This window comes from Pollachius pollachius (assembly GCF_949987615.1).
Source record: "Pollachius pollachius genome assembly, chromosome: 17".
NCBI lineage: Eukaryota > Metazoa > Chordata > Actinopteri > Gadiformes > Gadidae > Pollachius > Pollachius pollachius.
In genome coordinates, this window is record NC_136950.1 from 3,228,213 (window position 1) to 3,245,874 (window position 17,662).

General features: G+C 41.4%; 1 protein-coding gene across 1 annotated transcript; it reads right to left on the minus strand.

Moving 5' to 3' along the window:
• Window positions 1–367: 367 nt before the first annotated feature.
• LOC307089065 (ATP-binding cassette sub-family D member 3-like) lies at window positions 368–17,306 on the minus strand. The gene is made up of 23 exons (XM_079755157.1): window positions 17,181–17,306; window positions 16,614–16,647; window positions 16,400–16,498; window positions 14,525–14,613; window positions 13,323–13,392; window positions 12,832–12,929; window positions 12,524–12,647; window positions 10,368–10,424; window positions 10,130–10,272; window positions 9,613–9,682; window positions 9,447–9,516; window positions 9,248–9,345; window positions 9,073–9,164; window positions 5,429–5,520; window positions 3,093–3,168; window positions 2,947–3,010; window positions 2,559–2,636; window positions 2,366–2,431; window positions 2,108–2,197; window positions 1,867–1,986; window positions 1,529–1,633; window positions 1,301–1,357; window positions 368–1,160 (listed from the first exon to the last, which is right to left on the minus strand). The coding sequence occupies exons 1-23, from the start codon at window positions 17,288–17,290 to the stop codon at window positions 1,083–1,085; spliced, it is 1,980 nt and encodes a 659-aa protein (XP_079611283.1). The 5' UTR covers window positions 17,291–17,306; the 3' UTR covers window positions 368–1,082.
• Window positions 17,307–17,662: the final 356 nt, after the last annotated feature.

Genomic DNA, 17,662 nt, shown 5'->3' on the forward strand with positions numbered 1-17,662 from the left:
TCTCTAGGCAGTGAGTCAAAAAGTTACTCAATTCAACACTACAAAAAAAGGGCACTTTTGTCACAAAGGAGTCTCATATTGTAAATTGACATTAAAAAATTATACTTTTTCATTGGAAGTAATACTTCAGATAAATCTGAGAAGTTCTTCAAAAGAGACATATAATGACATCAGTCTTTACGGGGTCTAATGTTCATCGTTATTTAGTCCTGACCCTTTCCCCACAAAGATGTCTAGATACCAAGTGTCCGGAGATCTGCTTCCCGAACACGTGGATCATTTGCCACCACACCCAGCGAACACATCGCCAATGATCGACCGGCCGCATGACAACAGAAGAAGGCCATGATTGTTGTAATTTCTTGTCAATAATTTTATTTCAGGTCCCTGCGCCTTGTGTTTTAATACAGTTAACGTCCATATACAATTTATACAGAGACTTCCTTGCATTAAAAAAGGACCAATAATAGTGTTACCTTACAGTGACAAATGGAGGTACATAAAGGAAGGGTGGGGGGTAAAAGGCGTATGGCATCATCTGCATATCGTCATAGGCCTCCTCCTCTAAAACCTACCAGGACCTTCAAACATCTCTGCATCTACACATAACCCAGATTCCCATTTAACATTTCATTGATCCTAGATTAAAGAAGACACAAAATACACCCATTAGGAGCCCCTCAGCTCTGAGGGACTTTGATTAGAGCAGCATTACCATTCATAAAAAAACTCACTTTTATATCACATTCCTCTGTGAGGACTGGCCCTACGCTCACTGCCTCCCACCACATCTTCTGTACCAGCCCCGCACCGCTCACCCAGTTAACAGGCACATTATTTTAACTTCATCTCTACAAAATGTGACCCTTCTCAAAGGGGCTTAAATTACTCAACAACAGATTTTTCAATTTTAAATAACTCGAAAAAACAAAAACAAAACAAATGAGTTAGGTTTGATTAAAAAGAAGATTGTGTCTAAGTTTTAGTGGACAACGTTCTATCTTCAGATACAGTTAGTGGACTGGGTTCTGTGCCCGGGGTGATCCTGGTCTCTGGGCTAGCGGCCCCGTCTGGGGACAGGACTAGGAGCCGAACTCCACTGTCTCCTCTGTAATGGGCTTGAACTCGTAGTTCCCTCTCCCGTCCATATGCAGGTAGAACTGAAGACAAAACAACACAAGGTTCCATCAGGCTCTTCTCAACACGCCAGCTACACCAGAATATAGTAGTCTTAAGACCTATTCCACTTTACGGGTTAAAGCCCATTAATAAATTTCGCCTGATGACGAAGCAGGCTTACCTTGTGGTGCTTCCAGAGGGACTTTCTGTGTGACACAGTGAATAGGGTGATGCCAACCTGTTGGTCCAAAATGAATGAATGAATAAACATCTTAAAAAGGATAAACCTTCACAAGCCAAACAACTTTCGGCTTAAATAGTTAAGTCAATACTCAAATCTAAATAATTCCTAACTGAAAACAGTTATTTTTACATTATTTTGTTAGGGCCTCCCATCAGAGGTCCTTACCGTCCGGCAGTGGCTATAGATGAAGTCCTCCACGTCCACGCTCACGGCACTCGTGCACTCATCCAGAATGGCAAACTGGGGCTTGTGGTAGAACAATCGAGCCATCTGGGAAACAAACAACAGTCTCACTTAGGTGTGCCCACCAAAGTTAGAAGGCTATATTCAATTTATTCTGGGAGGTTTATTGTTTAGAGATGTGTAAAGCGGCATAAAGTTCCACCACACACACACACACACACACACACACACACACACACACACACACACACACACACACACACACACGTCTTATTCCATTTTCTCTCTCCCCCCCAACCCCATGTCTATGGGGTGCTTACAGCCATCCTCTGCTTCTCCCCTCCGCTCAGCACGTCCATCCAGTCCTGCACCATGTCCCAGCTCCCCTCCCGCTCCAGGATGTGGCCCAGCTGCACGTTGTCCAGGTACTCCTTCAGCACCTGCAGGGACCCAGCGAGTAGGGATTTAGTCAAACTTACCAGTAGGGTCTCCCAGTCCAACCCATGAGGAGGGTCTCCCAGTCAAACCCGTGATCATGTGACCACATTTTGTGAGTCCTACCTGGTCAGAGATGCCTTTACGGTTTTGTTCTTCGAACGTGTCTGGGTAGATGACCTGGTCCCTCAGAGAGCCAAGCGTCATATAAGGCCTCTACGCAACACACACACACACACACACACACACACACACACACACACACACACACACACACACACACACACACACACACACACACACACACACACACACACACACATTAGGTTTCTTTTGTCAGCTTAAGAATGACCACAGAGGAGAAAAGGGAAGGGATGGTTTTACCTGGGGAACATAGAAGAGCTTCCCTCTCTCTGGTTTGGTCAGCTCTCCCCCAAACAGAGGCCAAAGCTGAGGCACACACAAGCAGACATACCACACATTGCATTGCTCTACATGGGTAATATGAGGAAGGGGACCGTTTTTCTGGTTGCATCGAGCAATAGTAAAGCCCCAGGCTTGGGGCAGTAAATCTCACCCCTCCCAAGACTCTGAATAAGGAGCTCTTGCCACAGCCGTTGGGACCACACACCAACACGTTGGCACCAGACATCACCTTCAAAATGAAGAATTACAAACAAAACCATGGGAATGAGAAATGGGAGATGGAGACATGGGAACCTCAGGTCAATAATGAAGGAACTAAGAAGCTCAAACACCATGGTTCTCGACAATCTAAACAGATGTACAGACCATTTGAGTTCTTTGACTGATGACTGCAACAACAACAACGTGTCGGTTTAACGGTTATTTGGCATGCTTGCAATTGTGCGCAGTTCTGCTCCTCAAACGCTTTAAGAAAGGATGAAATGCTCAGACATGGAAGCTGCCACTCTAGTATGACGAGCCCAGCGGAGAGGACTTACCTCAAACGACAGGTCCTTGATCAGGATCTCTCCATTGGGCGTTGCCAGGGGTGTGTGGTCAAACCTAAAGAGGAAGGCATCCTGGGTCATGGCATTAGAGCTTGGTTTTGTTTTTGTAAGGACTGCTTGTTTTGGGCTGGTCTTACTTGATGATGTGGTCTGCGTTGATGACCCGGCCACTTCCGGGAACCAGGGCTAGTTTCTCCAACACAGACCCGGGTTCTGGCGAGGAATGGACACAAGCAAAAGACTAATCAGTTCAGTTTAATGCAGGACCATGATAGATAGCCCAGATATTAATGAGAACAATTAATGATATTACAGGAAATTTGGTATGATAATCGATGTACATCCTGATATGCTTCTTGATAAAATAAATCAAGCAGTACAACCAAGGTTCAGAACAATGAAGCATTTCATCAGGTTATGATACCAAAAAGTTATAACCTATTCCTAAAATATTTAGATATTCAAAAAATCTTTCAACGAACAGATATGCTGATAAGCCAGGGCTCCAGAGTGCGCCCAATTTGGTCGCACATGCGACAAAAATATTTAAGGGTGCGACTAATATTTTTTATAGGTCGCACTGGTGCACCTGACTGTGCCCGGGTGAAAAAATAAATTTCCTTCGCAATCGCATCATCTCTCTATGTTCTCCTGTAATCAAACTCACACTCATGGTTAGGGATGGGGAATCGTAACCCGGTTCTATCAAGGACCTGGTTCCACTTTTTTCAAAACCCGAAAATCATAGAGTCCCGTCATTCATTTATTATTTTTTTTGTCTTATAGTCCTGTAACGTAATGTTGTGTCCCTCGAGTCGTGTCACGGCATTTAAATCAAATCAATCCAATCACTGCAGCGTGGCCACCAATGTTTTTGAATGGAATTGTAAGCAAACAGGTATTACAAGTAAAACAAGTGAAGTCTGGCAGTTAACTTTGCTCACGAGGATGGCTGAACGGGCGTATAGGGGGGAACACAACCTCAATGGCCAAGCACATTAGCATTGTCCATCAAATAAAGACCAAATGCAGTACCTTCGACTGTCTCCGAGCACCACAGACGGGCCCGTCTTAATCATCCACTCAAACTACGAGTGGTAATCGCACACACAGACATTGTCGCTAGTCCCGTCAGTTAAAAATAGTAATCCAATTGTGAAATCGGTGTTGTAATCAGCAGCATACAAGCTAGTTATCTTAAAAAGTAAATAAATTTCAGATGTGCTGCGTGATGATGTGCTGAGGTTGGCTCAGTAAAACGACTGTCAGGTTATCATGATGCGTTCAAATGTAACATAAAGAAACGGTAAATTGAGTTTTTGGTGAGAAACATGGTAATACTGTATTACTCAGGTTTCTGTATTACTAATACAGTTGTATAGTGCTCTAATCATTTTATTTTATATAACTAAAACTACTGATGTCAATATTTATTAAGAATTACATATTTAATTTAAAATGCAATTATTTATTTCCTAAATATTTTCCTCATCACTAAAAACGCTTCGTATTTCCACCAATTAATAGAAAAGTATCGATAGTGGTATCGATAAAGAATCGGATTGTTAAGGAGTATCAAAAATGGTATCGATATCAATAAATATTAATGATCCCCATCCCTACTCATGGTAGGATCATATCGTGGTCTAAACCAATAAGAGAAAGAGCTCGGTCGGTTCTTTGCCTCTGATTGGCTCTGGTCCTGTTCACTGCTTGTGTTTTTTTTAAAAATGGCGAACGATGTGAGCACCAGAGTAACTGAAACGAATAAAGAAAATAAACGCGACAAAAGAGGGGGAAAATTAAGCAAGGTAAAAACATAGAATGTTTTTTCATTAAAAAGAACTAAGCCTACTGTTCCAAGCTGCCCTACTACTGAGAGTAGTTATTCAGAGAGTCTGAACTACCTACACAAGCCCTTTTATTTGGAAATGTTTTATTTTGCTTAATTTTTTAGTTTAAATGTTCCATTTCAGCTCAGTGAAAAACTTGCAACACTTTATTTTTATTTTTATATATAATTGTGCTTCAAATAAAGACAAGCATTTCTCTACACCTCATGCTGCGTTCCAGGGACACTTTTCAGCCCGTAAGTTATGAGCTGGAACTGGGAGTGAATCGGCCTGGTACGAGTTCACGGGTAGTGAGTTGCGGGTTTGTGTGCCGTTCCAGGGCATTTTCACGGGTAGAAGGTTGTGAAAACACGGGTTACGGGTTGCCTGGAACGCACCATTATTCTTGTTCAAAAATCCTTCACATTATATGAAAGTTATGGAGGGCCATAAAAGGTGACCTTATGGTGTTAAAGGCGACGCAATGGAATATTTGGTGCACCTAAATTTTGTGCTGGTGCACCTAAAAAAAAAAAGTTTGGCGCACCAGTGCAACCAATGCATAAAGTTAGTCTGGAGCCCTGTAAGCTGTCATTTTATATGATAAATTGTTGTAGTATCCGGTATACATGGAGACATACCTTTCTCCTGCTGGGTGACCATTGTACGCTCGTATTTGCCCGCGTTGAGCTCCTTCAACACTTTCATCAGCTCAGCGATGCGAGACGTGAACCTGGAAGAACAGTTACACTGACTGTTAGCAAGGCCTCATTCTCCACTGACACCTGGAGAACACTTACACTGACTGTTAGCAAGGCCTCATTCTCCACTGACACTGGAGAACAGATACACTGACTGTTAGCCAGGCCTCATTCTCCACTGACACCTGGAGAACACTTACACTGACTGTTAGCCAGGCCTCATTCTCCACTGACACCTGGAGAACAGTTACACTGACTGTTAGCCAGGCCTCATTCTCCACTGACACCTGGAGAACAGTTACACTGACTGTTAGCCAGGCCTCATTCTCCACTGAGACGTGTTCATTCTGACCTTAATCCTAAAGGATCTTTCCATCAAATTAATTAGACTGCTTCTGATTCTAATAGCAGAAAAATGGCAACACCACCAAGATCTAAGCAAAAGATTGTAATACTGTGAAATACTGTGAGAGTATCTACAGATGTTTGAAAGTGGTCACTACTCGAAGTTAGGCTGAACAAATATTAAATGTTGTAATGAAACAGCTTTAAGCGAATAGCAGAAATTAACCAACCATAACCTACTCTTAAAAGTTGATGCACAGCTATATTCAGTTTTAGAAAACGTTTCAAACTTTCGTACTTGTGGAAAATAGGTCACATTTGGGTGTGGCGTGAGGGCTGTTGTGTAGGAACGTCACTCGCTCGAGCAAGGGGGCACAGCCAATCAAAACTCTGGAAACCCTGAAGTGGCCCTAGTATTTTACAGATTATTTCCCCGGTTCAAAAACTTTAAACATTAAATAAAAACTAACAGAAAAATGGTCATCTTGGTGAGCAAAAAATAAAACACAACTAATAAACATAACTGAACTGTATTCTAACTGAGCAAGAACCCAGCATAGGTGGAAGGTTTTATTTTTAGTCTGAAATAATTTTCATTATTTAGACTAGAGTGAATTTCACCTACTGTATTATCAGTTGGTCGCCCTAAGTGCTTTATCATAAGATATTATGAGTACCTGGGTCAATATATGATGCCAATAAAGTATTAAGTAAAGTAATGAAGTACAGCAAAGATAGAGGATTTAGTAAGGGTAGATTTAGGCGAACTCTCCAAATTTAAACATAAATCCAATGCAAATTTGACAATATAAACTTGATGAGACATAAACCGGTAGATATCTTGGGGACCAGTTGTACAATTTTGACATTTGATTATTAAAAGATCAGGGCAAAAATATATTAAATGACACCAAGCCAAATAACCGCTATTACCCCATACGTCCACCAGATGGCGATGTAGGACATGTGTTCTGATTGAGGGCAATATACCTATTTCCAATGGAATAGGTATTTGTTGTTAACACCATGTTTAGTTGCAAAATGGTGCCCGGACATTAGATTACCTGTGTTTGGTGGTTTTATGCGACATTATTAGTCATATAAATTGTAAGAAGGATATATTTAGCTTAAAAAAAGAAAATGATAATTTTGTTCTTGTTTGTTTTTTGCCTCTAGTTCAGCGAGTTTTAGTCACAGAGTGGTATGGTTTCAACTGTTGGAATAAGTAGAATCTTAGGTTTCATATGATATTGTGTAGTTCAAGGGTTAGAAAAAAGATCGCTATTAATGTGCATGTGCGCATAAGTATGATAGTTATGAAATACATTACTCTTATTGTTGCATGAATCTTATTTTGCTTGGGGTTGGTATTGTCAGTTAGCTAACAATGGTTATGGTAGAGTAAAAGTTGACACTAATCTTTCTAGTGGTGTGTCACATGACTGCTTTCTCATGTATTAAAATCCCTTAAGACATCTTTGAAATCGGCGGGAGGAACGGCTAAACCCCTCTTATGACGAGGGGCTTAAGAATGTTATAGTGATTTGGCAGTTTACTTACTAAAAAACATGTTAATTAATTGGACGTATATTCCTCACTAAACCCAGTGTTTCCCCTATATGCACCATGCTAGGTGCTGAAATATGACCGCCGCTGCTGAATTTCTTTTTTTTAACAAGAGAGGAGAGCTTCAGCTTATCTCTTTAAAATACGAATGATATAGGTATTTGCGTTGCGCAAAATAATATAACATTCCGTGCGCTACGGACGCTGGATATGCGCTTCATATCCAGGTCAATTCACACACTTGTGAGTAAAGCATATAAAAGGAGAGGAGAGCTCCGTCTTATCTCTTTAAAAAACAAATGTTATATTATTTTGCGCTACCGACGCTTCATAACCAGGTCAATTCACACACCTGTGAGTAAAGCATAGCTATAAACGGAGAGGAACTTCCGTGACTTGCGTCAAGTTGGAAAGAAATTGGCAGATTCGGAGTTTGCGGTTCAATAGATCATCAGTGAAACATTGTTGCGACACAAATGACACCTCTAGCTAAATGAAGTAACCTAGAGAACCAGCTACAACATCGTTTTCATCCAAACGAGCCGTCTTTAGCGAACGGTGAAATGCATTGGCTTCTATGAGCTGTCGGCTTTCAGCCGCGAGTTTAGGGACCATCTGCAAATTGCAAAACTGAAAACGACCACAATGGTAAAATTTCAATAGCGTCGCCATTATTGACTCTAGAGCCCCAAAACGTGTTCCATAGAGGTATAGCCTTTTTATGGTCATACTACAACCTTTAGTTTTGAAAAATATATCTCTTCTTATTTTTGCGGATTTTCTATTTAGCAACAATTTCAATAGCGTCATCATTATTGACTCTAGAGCCCCAAAACTCGTTCCATAGAGGCATGGCCTCTTTATGGTCCTACTAAAATCTTCAGTTTTGAAAAATATATCTCATCTCATTTTTGAGGATTTTTTATTTAGGAACAATTTCAATAGCGTTGCCATTGTTTACTCTAGAGCCCCAAAACGTTTTCCATATAGGCATGGGCCCTTTATGGTCGTACTGCAACCTTTAATTTTGAAAAATATATCTCTACTTCTTTAAGGAATTTCGTTTTAGCAAAAATGTCAGTATACATTTTTTTTAAGCAACAATTTCAGTAGTGTCGCCATTATTGACTCTACAGCCCCAAAACTTGTTCAATAGAGGCATGGCCTCTTTATGGTCCTACTACAACCTTTGTGATGGGGAGAGGGGAGGGAGTGGGAAGATGCATTGGTTGGAGGCCCAGACCTTTTCGATTGTTGTAGTATTTGTGTTATGTGATGTTTGTTAAATAAATGTAAATAATTGTTTGAAAGATTATACTTGAATTATGTTCAATCTCTCCATATTTCCCCTGCTCATTACTGTGCAACAATGTACTGTATGTACACCCTCCTGGTGCTGGCAGACACATAGAAACCTCCCTGCATGGTACGCTTTGCGAGCACACAAAAACAATTGCGAGCGGAAAAAGTAACATTTCACCTCAGCTGCTGCAACTCCATCCTAGGGGAAACACTGCTAAACCTTTAAGATGTTTGTTCCAAGGTTTAGGAATGTTTGTTAATTTGCATAGAACAAACATGGGTAGTTATCTGTGTTTGCCCATCCATACAGGAGGCTTCTACTTGAGAACAGGTTGCAGGAGGCAGGTGGTGGTCGGGGTGGGGGTGCTCACCCAGAAAGACGCGTCATGTCTCGGCCGGCTAGGACGATCCTGCCTAGGGCCTGGGACAACCTCAGAAGCATCCTCCCACTTTGGTAGTAGTCCTGCGGCACACAACACAGGACTCAGTACATGCAATTGGAAAGTTGGAAAACCAATACTGAAATAAGACCCAAAACGTTCATGCCTCCATCAGTTCAGACTGGCTGGTGTGCAGGTGCCTGGGGTGCGACAGATCCAGGAAGGGTCTGCTGACCACCAGGTAGCCCACCCCTGTGGCTATATCTGCAATGAGACAGCGAAGAGGAGGCCACGTCATTGCGTTGTCCCCCACCGGCAGCAATATGAAAGTCCCTGGTCAGGGGGAATGGCTACAATTCACTTACATTTAGCGATGACGCTGTCCACAAAGCCCATGGAGAAGCGGAAGAAGATGAACTTATGGAGATGGTCCACCTAGAGACATTTCCTGTCTTTTAATATCAATTCAACCTGGAAGAAAACCTAAAAAGTGCAGGGAATATTACGACTATAATACAAAGATGAACCCACCAGTTTCTGGAACGTAGAGTGAATGGTCTGCTTTTCCCTCAGGTTCCCATTATAGAAGGCAATCTCCTCACTGAGGAGTACAAAACCACACCAAGTGGTTGGAATGACAGAAGATAAAAAAAACGGTTGAGATGGCCATGTTTGTGTGAGGGTGTGTATAATAATGATAATAATTGATTGAATTTATATAGCGCTTTTGTCTGGACACTCAAAGACGCTTTACAGTGAAGGGGGGACCTCACTAACCACCACCAATGTGAACCCACTTGGGTGATGCACCGCAGCCAATCGGCGCCAGAACGCTCACCACACTCCAGCTTGAGGTGGAGCGTGAGGGAATTAATGAGTCAGCCAATTATACAGGGGGACGATTAGGGGGCCAGATCGAATGAGCCTGGTTGGGTAGTTTTAGCCAGGACACAGGAGAATCCCCTACTCAGGACCTCGGTTTTATGTCTCCTTGAAGGACAGTATGTGAGTGCGTGTGTGCGTGTGAATGCGGGGAGAGGTCGTGGACCTGTTGGTGATGAGGCGGGAGTTGACGTAGCGGTACTCTCCCTCGAAGCGCTGCTCTGTGACGGTCATCTTGGCGATGGGCCTCCTCAGCCTGGTCAGGAACAGACCCGAGATGATCAGGTAGGCCATCATGATGGTGGGACCCTGGGGACCACAAGCACAGAGACATGCAGTCAGGCCCGCCTGGACAGGAGTGCATGGCTCGTAGCGCACAAACGGATGACGCCATGGGGCTTCACCTGGGCGCCTATGGCACTGGTCAGCTTGAAGATGTACAATCCGATGTCCAGGAGGGGCTGCAAAGTGAGGCACAAAGTCCACATGTTACAAACACGTGATCAATTATTTGAAAGGACAACACCCACAATTTCTTCAATCTATTGAGGAATCCTGTGGTAAATATTTGTTGTGTTTTTGTTGCGTTGTGGCTTTGTGTGTTTAAGGTCATTTGACTAAACAAACAGAAGAATAATTACTGCAAAAACTTCTCAACGAAAGATATGGCTGTGAACGATGATGTGCACTGATAGAGTTATGCTTTATTTTTATTAGCATCTCTATTGTTCAATCACTTGAGAGAAATGCCAGCTAAATATAATAGTTCTTTATTATAAGGGTGATATAAACTTGTATTATTTTGACTGCGCTCATGTTATTTAGTTGTGCGCCTTCTTTTGTAGACTGATATTATTAGGGGTCCGAGCAGCGAAGGTATGGTTACCGATAACCCCCTCTACCCATGAACCCAAATTTGTGGTACTGCACCCAAAGGTGACGCTATTGTAAAAAAAATCAAGAATTATGCTTATTTCTCCTCACCAGGTTGACCTGGACTCAAAATTCTTTCAGAAAATAATCTCTAGAATCAGACGCATTTATAAAACCCTAAAAATGTATACTTTTCCCACAATTTCATATTAAAGTTAAACATGATAAAAAGATTCACAGGCTACAAAAATAATCAAAAATTCACCAAAATCGCCACATAGAATAGACCAAGCCTCACAAAAATCATCGAACAGAATTTGTTTTACTTAGTTCCATTTGAGAAATATTGGCCAATAAAGTTGGAGCAGTTAGTCCATTTTTCTTATATGACCATTTTGTTATTTTATAAAAAAACATACAACTACTATTAGGTGGATACCAATACCCCCCACTACTAATAAACCCAAATTGTGGTACTGCACCCAAAGGTGGCGCTATTTAAAAAATTATGAACTAGCCTTATTTCTCCTTACGAGATTGACCTGGACTCAAAATTCTTGCTGCATCTCTAAATCAGATGCATCTTTTTCACCCTGGTCTTCTACTCTAAAAATGTTTACTTTTCCCACAATTCCATAGAAAAGCCAAATTGCCACAGTCTCAACCCATTTTGCCTATATGACCATTTTGTTATTGTATAACTACCATACGGCTATCATTAGGTGGATACCATTAACAATGCAAATGTTCAGATCTGTACTCTTTTAAGAAAGCCCTTAATTCTCTGGTGAAATGTGTGCTTGGAGTTTTGTTGATGTTGTGTGCTTATCAATCGACATTTTCACCATGTGAATGAGGCTTCATGCAGTTCAGGAATGTCAGTGGCTCAACGGGATAATGTGTACTGGTGATCCTTAGGTTGAGAGTTCGAATCCTGATTAGAGCATTATGAACAAGCTGAGCATGACATTCTGTCATTGCCACTCATTTAAGAAACACAACATTGAACAGCACCTGAAATTCATCAGGCAATCAACATTCCGGCTCATTAGTTTCCAAGAATCGGTCTGCCAAGACATAGCATGGCATTAAGGGGAACTTCTTCGTTAACCATTTTTCTTCATAATTAACTGTCATATTTATATTTCTTCCGTTAGTGTTCTTGACTACAAAGGTTTAATTTCCCAAGAATTTCAAAGATTATTCAGGTATATGCTTTTAAGAAAGCCCTTAATTCACTTGAGAATTGTGTGCTTGGAGTTTTCTGGATGTTGTATGTTTATCAATAGACATTTTGACCATGTGAATGAGGCTGCAGTTCAGGGTTATCAGTGGCGCAATGGGATAATGCCTTGTAAAGGTGATCCTTAGGTTGAGAGTTCGAATCCCGATTATAGCATTATGAACAAGCTGAACATGACATTCGGCCATTGCTTTGTAGCTCACCTGAAAGCCAAGGCACAGTATTGCATTAAGTGGAACATCTTCATTAACATCTTTCCTTCATAATAAAATGTCACATTTAAATATCTTCCATTAGTGTGTTCTTGACTTTTAATTTTGCTCGGACCCCGTTAATCACCGCTTGCGGTTATATTTATTATGATTTTTATTTATTTTTAAATGTTAAATTAAGCGCAAAGTGCTCAAAGTCAGAAATGTCAGCGTTGAGGCCTGCATATGCTACCTTGCTGAGGTTGGAGTAGAGGTCCACCACGCTGTTGCAAAACTTCTCCACGTCCTGTGTCAGTAGCTGGTCCGGGTTTGAGATCCTGTTGTCCAGGTTGCCCATCTTGTAGTACGTGTAGCCCCTGTAGAAGCACTGGTGTAAGTATAGACCCCACAGAGAACAGAAGAGCAGGAGCCGGGCTCTCTGTGACTTTGGCCAATCACAGAGAGGCCAAAGAACATAGAATCCTGGGTTGGAACCCAGACAGCTTTGAGCGCCAAAGACTGACATCAGTGGTCCAAGAGAGTGTGATGACCGTAACTCACTGGAGGTACTGGTCGTAGAGGTACTGGGTTAGCCTCTCACGGAACCGCAGCTTGAGTTCGTTAATGCCCAGCTTCAGTAGGTTGTTCACCAAGGCAATCTGGGAAACATGAAATTTACATTTAAAAACACACAATATGACACAAACACTCAGACACGCACACTATTTTTTGCATCTACCAATGTAAGCATATTCATGCAGGGTAGAATTTCAAGTCAATTATAATTATACCACTCAGACAAACACATAACAATGCAAAAATCATTGGCTCATTAATTATAATAAAATAATGCTGAAACGTTATTATGGCAGTATAGCTTAGGGATTATATAATATATATAATATATATATATATTATTATTATTTTTACAAATCAGGTGTTCTCTGTTAATTCTTGGTGAAAATAAATGGTCTAATTGTTTTTATTAGAGAACGGCCTGTGGGACAACAGGAGGCCACCATGGGGTAAACAAAGAGGGGAAATAAACTTACAGCTGGAATGAATTTCAAGAAGCCCATCAAGTAGGTCTTGAAATCTTTAGCTGAGCGACCGATAATTGCACTGTGAACCACAACACGCACAATGGATCAGCACAACACACGTAAAGCAAGTCTGAAAACCATGGAGCTACACAAGCATATCATCAATGCTGCTGTAGCTTAGGTAAATCCCTGTAGACCTGGACCTGTCCTTGTACTGGGATCATACACAGCACCAGAGAAGCCCTGACCGGTTCTCGATCAGGGAATCCCACTCCATGTATACAACATGTGAATCTCATTGTGTTTCAGGATGTCCTCTAGATATGGATATCAGAAACTCTTAAAGTGAAATGGGGTGGCTTGTTAGTGTGATGTGGCAGTGTTACCAAGCCCACTTGATCTGTGGCAGTACTTTGCTTAATAATTCATTTCATCGGTTGCAAACAGGATTTGGAGCTGAAGAAAGTCATGCCATAGGATGTTAATGTGTCTTTATACAGTGCTCTGACTGAGTCAGTTACTGTCAACCATCCAGTCACCCATTGCTTGCATAGTAACAGTTCACTTTGTTTGTCACTTACTTTGCAAATGGGTAGATTAACCCCCATGTGTGTGCGTCTACCTTTAGGCAAATTTCCTCCGTCAGCATGACCGGTACATTCAAACAGCAACCGAACAAATGGATATTGGAGTGTGAGGAAAAAGTAGATTGAGTAGGATTCCCTCATTGCACACCCTTGTATACAACACCCCTGCCTGGGGCCAACACAGCCCAGAGTTGTTGTTAAAGGGAGTATAGACAAAGCAGCAAACAAACAAGCGTTCGATATTGATGCACCCCCACCCCCACACAAACACGTCTTCTACCAAAGAGCAGGGTAAAAAGCCGTTACCACAGGGATGACGGCAATGTAGGGATAATAGTGCTGCTTGAACAGTCGGCTATCTCTGTTAATGATACCGCTGTGGAGAATCACAACACAAGAACAAGAGCTAGAGATACTGTTTGGCCCTCACAGTCTCGTTGAACGCAAGCGCGCACACATACAAAGACAGACACACACACAAAAGAGATGCTTCAAATTACACCGATTCATACTATTGAAAAAGATATGTAGGTCAATGGCTTGCTCCTTGGATCAAAACATATTGGACCCAAACAAAAGAAAACTCCACTAATCACACGCTGTCAACACAGTGGTGCTACTAACCTCTCAATCATGGTCCCATTCTGAATCATCCACACGTCACAGTAGGTTCTGGTCACCAACATGACCGCGATGAGGACCATGTAGCCCGTCTGCCAGGGAGGAATCACAGCAATGTGGAAAGGGTGAGGAAGGTGATGAACAGGGAGGATAAAATAGCACATTGTCTCAGTAGGATATGATGCAAAATTATATCAAGCATATCAAGGGGCTTTCTAATGATTGGTCCTTACTATACCTGCAATATATTGGTTAGGTTAAGGCTGGATGATATGGCCAAAATCAACATCACGATATGCCTTTTCATATCAGCTGATACGTTAATTATTACGATATCAGTCAAATAGTCTAATAGAAGACTATTTTTTGGAGCTGACTGAGGCCAAAATACAGTACACCTACATTTAGTTTGTCAATGATCATTCTTTCAACTTTTTTTATTAGGATTAAAATATAAAGATGTTTTATTTGATCAAATTAAACATAAAATAGATAAAACAACAATGATGCCATCTTTGTGAACATCATTACTCCGGAGAGTAATGATGACAGAATCCCCTGAGCGGCGTTCTGTACTGGCATGTACGTCATCAAACTCCAACACGGCTTGTTGTATAGTGCTTGAACACATGGCACTAACTCAGGGTACTGCACCGAGTCAGTGGTCGATCACAAACGATAGATTCAAAATGTATTAAAAAAATTATTCAGGGTATCGCGGCAGATTTTATCATGATTGTTATTAATATTGAATTCTCGTCCACCCCTAGGTTAGGAACTGATATTGTTTGATTCTTATTCATACTTGTTAGGGGGAAAAGTGGCATTACTAGGGTTGCAAAATTCCGTGAATTTTCAAAGTTGGAAACTTTCCATGGGAATTAACGGGAAATTATGTGAATTAAAGGGAATTTATAGGAATAAATGTATATTTACAAAATTGAAGGTTGGCTCTTAACAGGGGACTTAAATATAGTTGGGGAAATATATATTTTAGCATTATCTTGACTAACACAACCAGATTTCATGCAAGTAAACTTCACCACGCTAGCACACTGCTTGCTGCAGGGCTATTGAGACCACGCCCCCTACATGCACTGTGCATATATATATATATATATATATATATATATATATATATATATATATATATATATATATATATATATATATATATATATATATATATATATATATATGCTTGGATATGATAGTTTGATTAAATTACCCTAAATTCCTAGTTAATTCCCATTAATTCCCATTTTAATACGCTTGTGAAGATTTTTAATATTTCCAAAATTCCCAAGGTTAACTTCCCATGGTTATATACCGGAAAGTTTCCGGAAATTTACCGGAAATTGTCCACCCCTTTGCAACCCTAGGCATTACCTACTCCTTATGGCAATGGTCAACTTACTCCCTGACTAAATTGCCACTAGGGGAAATGTTTTATTATTGTATTGGGAAGAGGAACAGGTCTAGATGGGTTATTGCACATACATAAGACATTAATTGCCCCTCCATTCAGCTTTACCAATTGGTCGCTTTACAACACAAGCCTGGTTGACCCTCTACGTTGCCTGTTACAGCATTCTGTCTTGCATTACCGGCTTCTGGATATTTAACAAGGGAAGGCAGTACAAAGGCCATCTTGATTTGCCTGCTTTGGTGCTCGGTCAAGGTCACTCCCTGCACGTGAAGATTACGATGCTTTGACCCTGTTAGTTCCTGTAAGATAAGTCTGCAAATACGTGTCATTAATACACTATTAAGAAGATATCATTTGGTGAATAAGCCTTTCTTCTGTTTGACCATAGGTTGAACTACAAGTGAATTGAGGGGAAGAGCCAGGAGCTGAAAATGGGAAATCATTCCTACCTCCATGCATAAAAAGCGAGGGGTCATGATCCGAAGGATGCGGTAGATTCGGAGGAAGAACAGCTTGTCCACCGCTGCCCGTTCTTTTTTGCCCTCTTTCTGTAGAAACAGAAACAATATTTAGGTTAAACTTTCTTCTGTTGAAGTTGTTTTGGAGTAGTCCTGTAGACTCAGTAAGTGTTATAGATTAATTATATGAAAACATTTAGCTTACGTCATTTTTCTGGACCAATGCTGAGCCCTTTTTGCTGTGGGAATACAATTGGAATATTTTATTCAGACATATTTATCATAATAGAATAGCCCAAGCAGATCAGCTGCGTTGCCTATTTATTCCAACTGTTAATAAACATGTTCTTAGAAAGACAACTCGTGTCAATACAAACTGCTGCATCAAGCAAAGCCCATGTACTAACTTGCACATAAATAAAACCACTTTACTTTGGCAACACTAGCAACAAGTCAAGGTAACTTGCTACTCCTGCTGGCAGCTTGTCAACAAAGACTGTCATTCATTGGTGACAAATGTGAGCGGAGATATAAGCTGAAGAATCAATCATGCCATATGTCCTCGGTTGTGCCTTTTGATACTTAATACTTAACATTGACCACAACTTCACAGGACTCAGTGTCCTGTGGTTCAGCCGAACACGGCTGACCCAGACACAAGCTTTATGCTAGTGGTGCTAGCATCGCTCATCATATACGGCGACCCTTAACACACATACACGTCTGGGTTTGACAAACTTGACATTCGAACAAAGGCTACGGAGCTACATACCAGTTGAGCTGGCTCGCCCGTCTTCTTTGTTTTAAGATGTATAACAGGAGCAGAGCGCCGCCTGCTATGGAGGAGTTTTTCGCTGTCAAGTACTTGCTTATGGCCGCCATGGTGTCGACAGGCCGACCGGGTCTCTGCTGCCCTGAACTGCTCTGGAAGGGGGCGGGACAGGCTGAGTGGGCGGGGCCAAGAGATGTTGGGGAGGCGACAGGTTCTCTGTGAATGGTTCCTGAAAAACGTCAGACGCCTGTGACTTGTTCTCCGACCAATAGGCTAGGCTCATACAATTAAAACCATGAAACCAATCGGCTGTGAGATGAGAAGGGAACCAGAGACCGAGGTTGATTCTTCTGGGTTAAAGAGCAGAGGCTGTAAGGCAAGGCACGGTTACTCCGCATTGTTTTAAAAGAGTCAAACGTAAATTTTGGCAGGAGTTTCCCCGGTTGTCCTCAAATGCTTTTAAGTTTATCTTTTCTTACGTC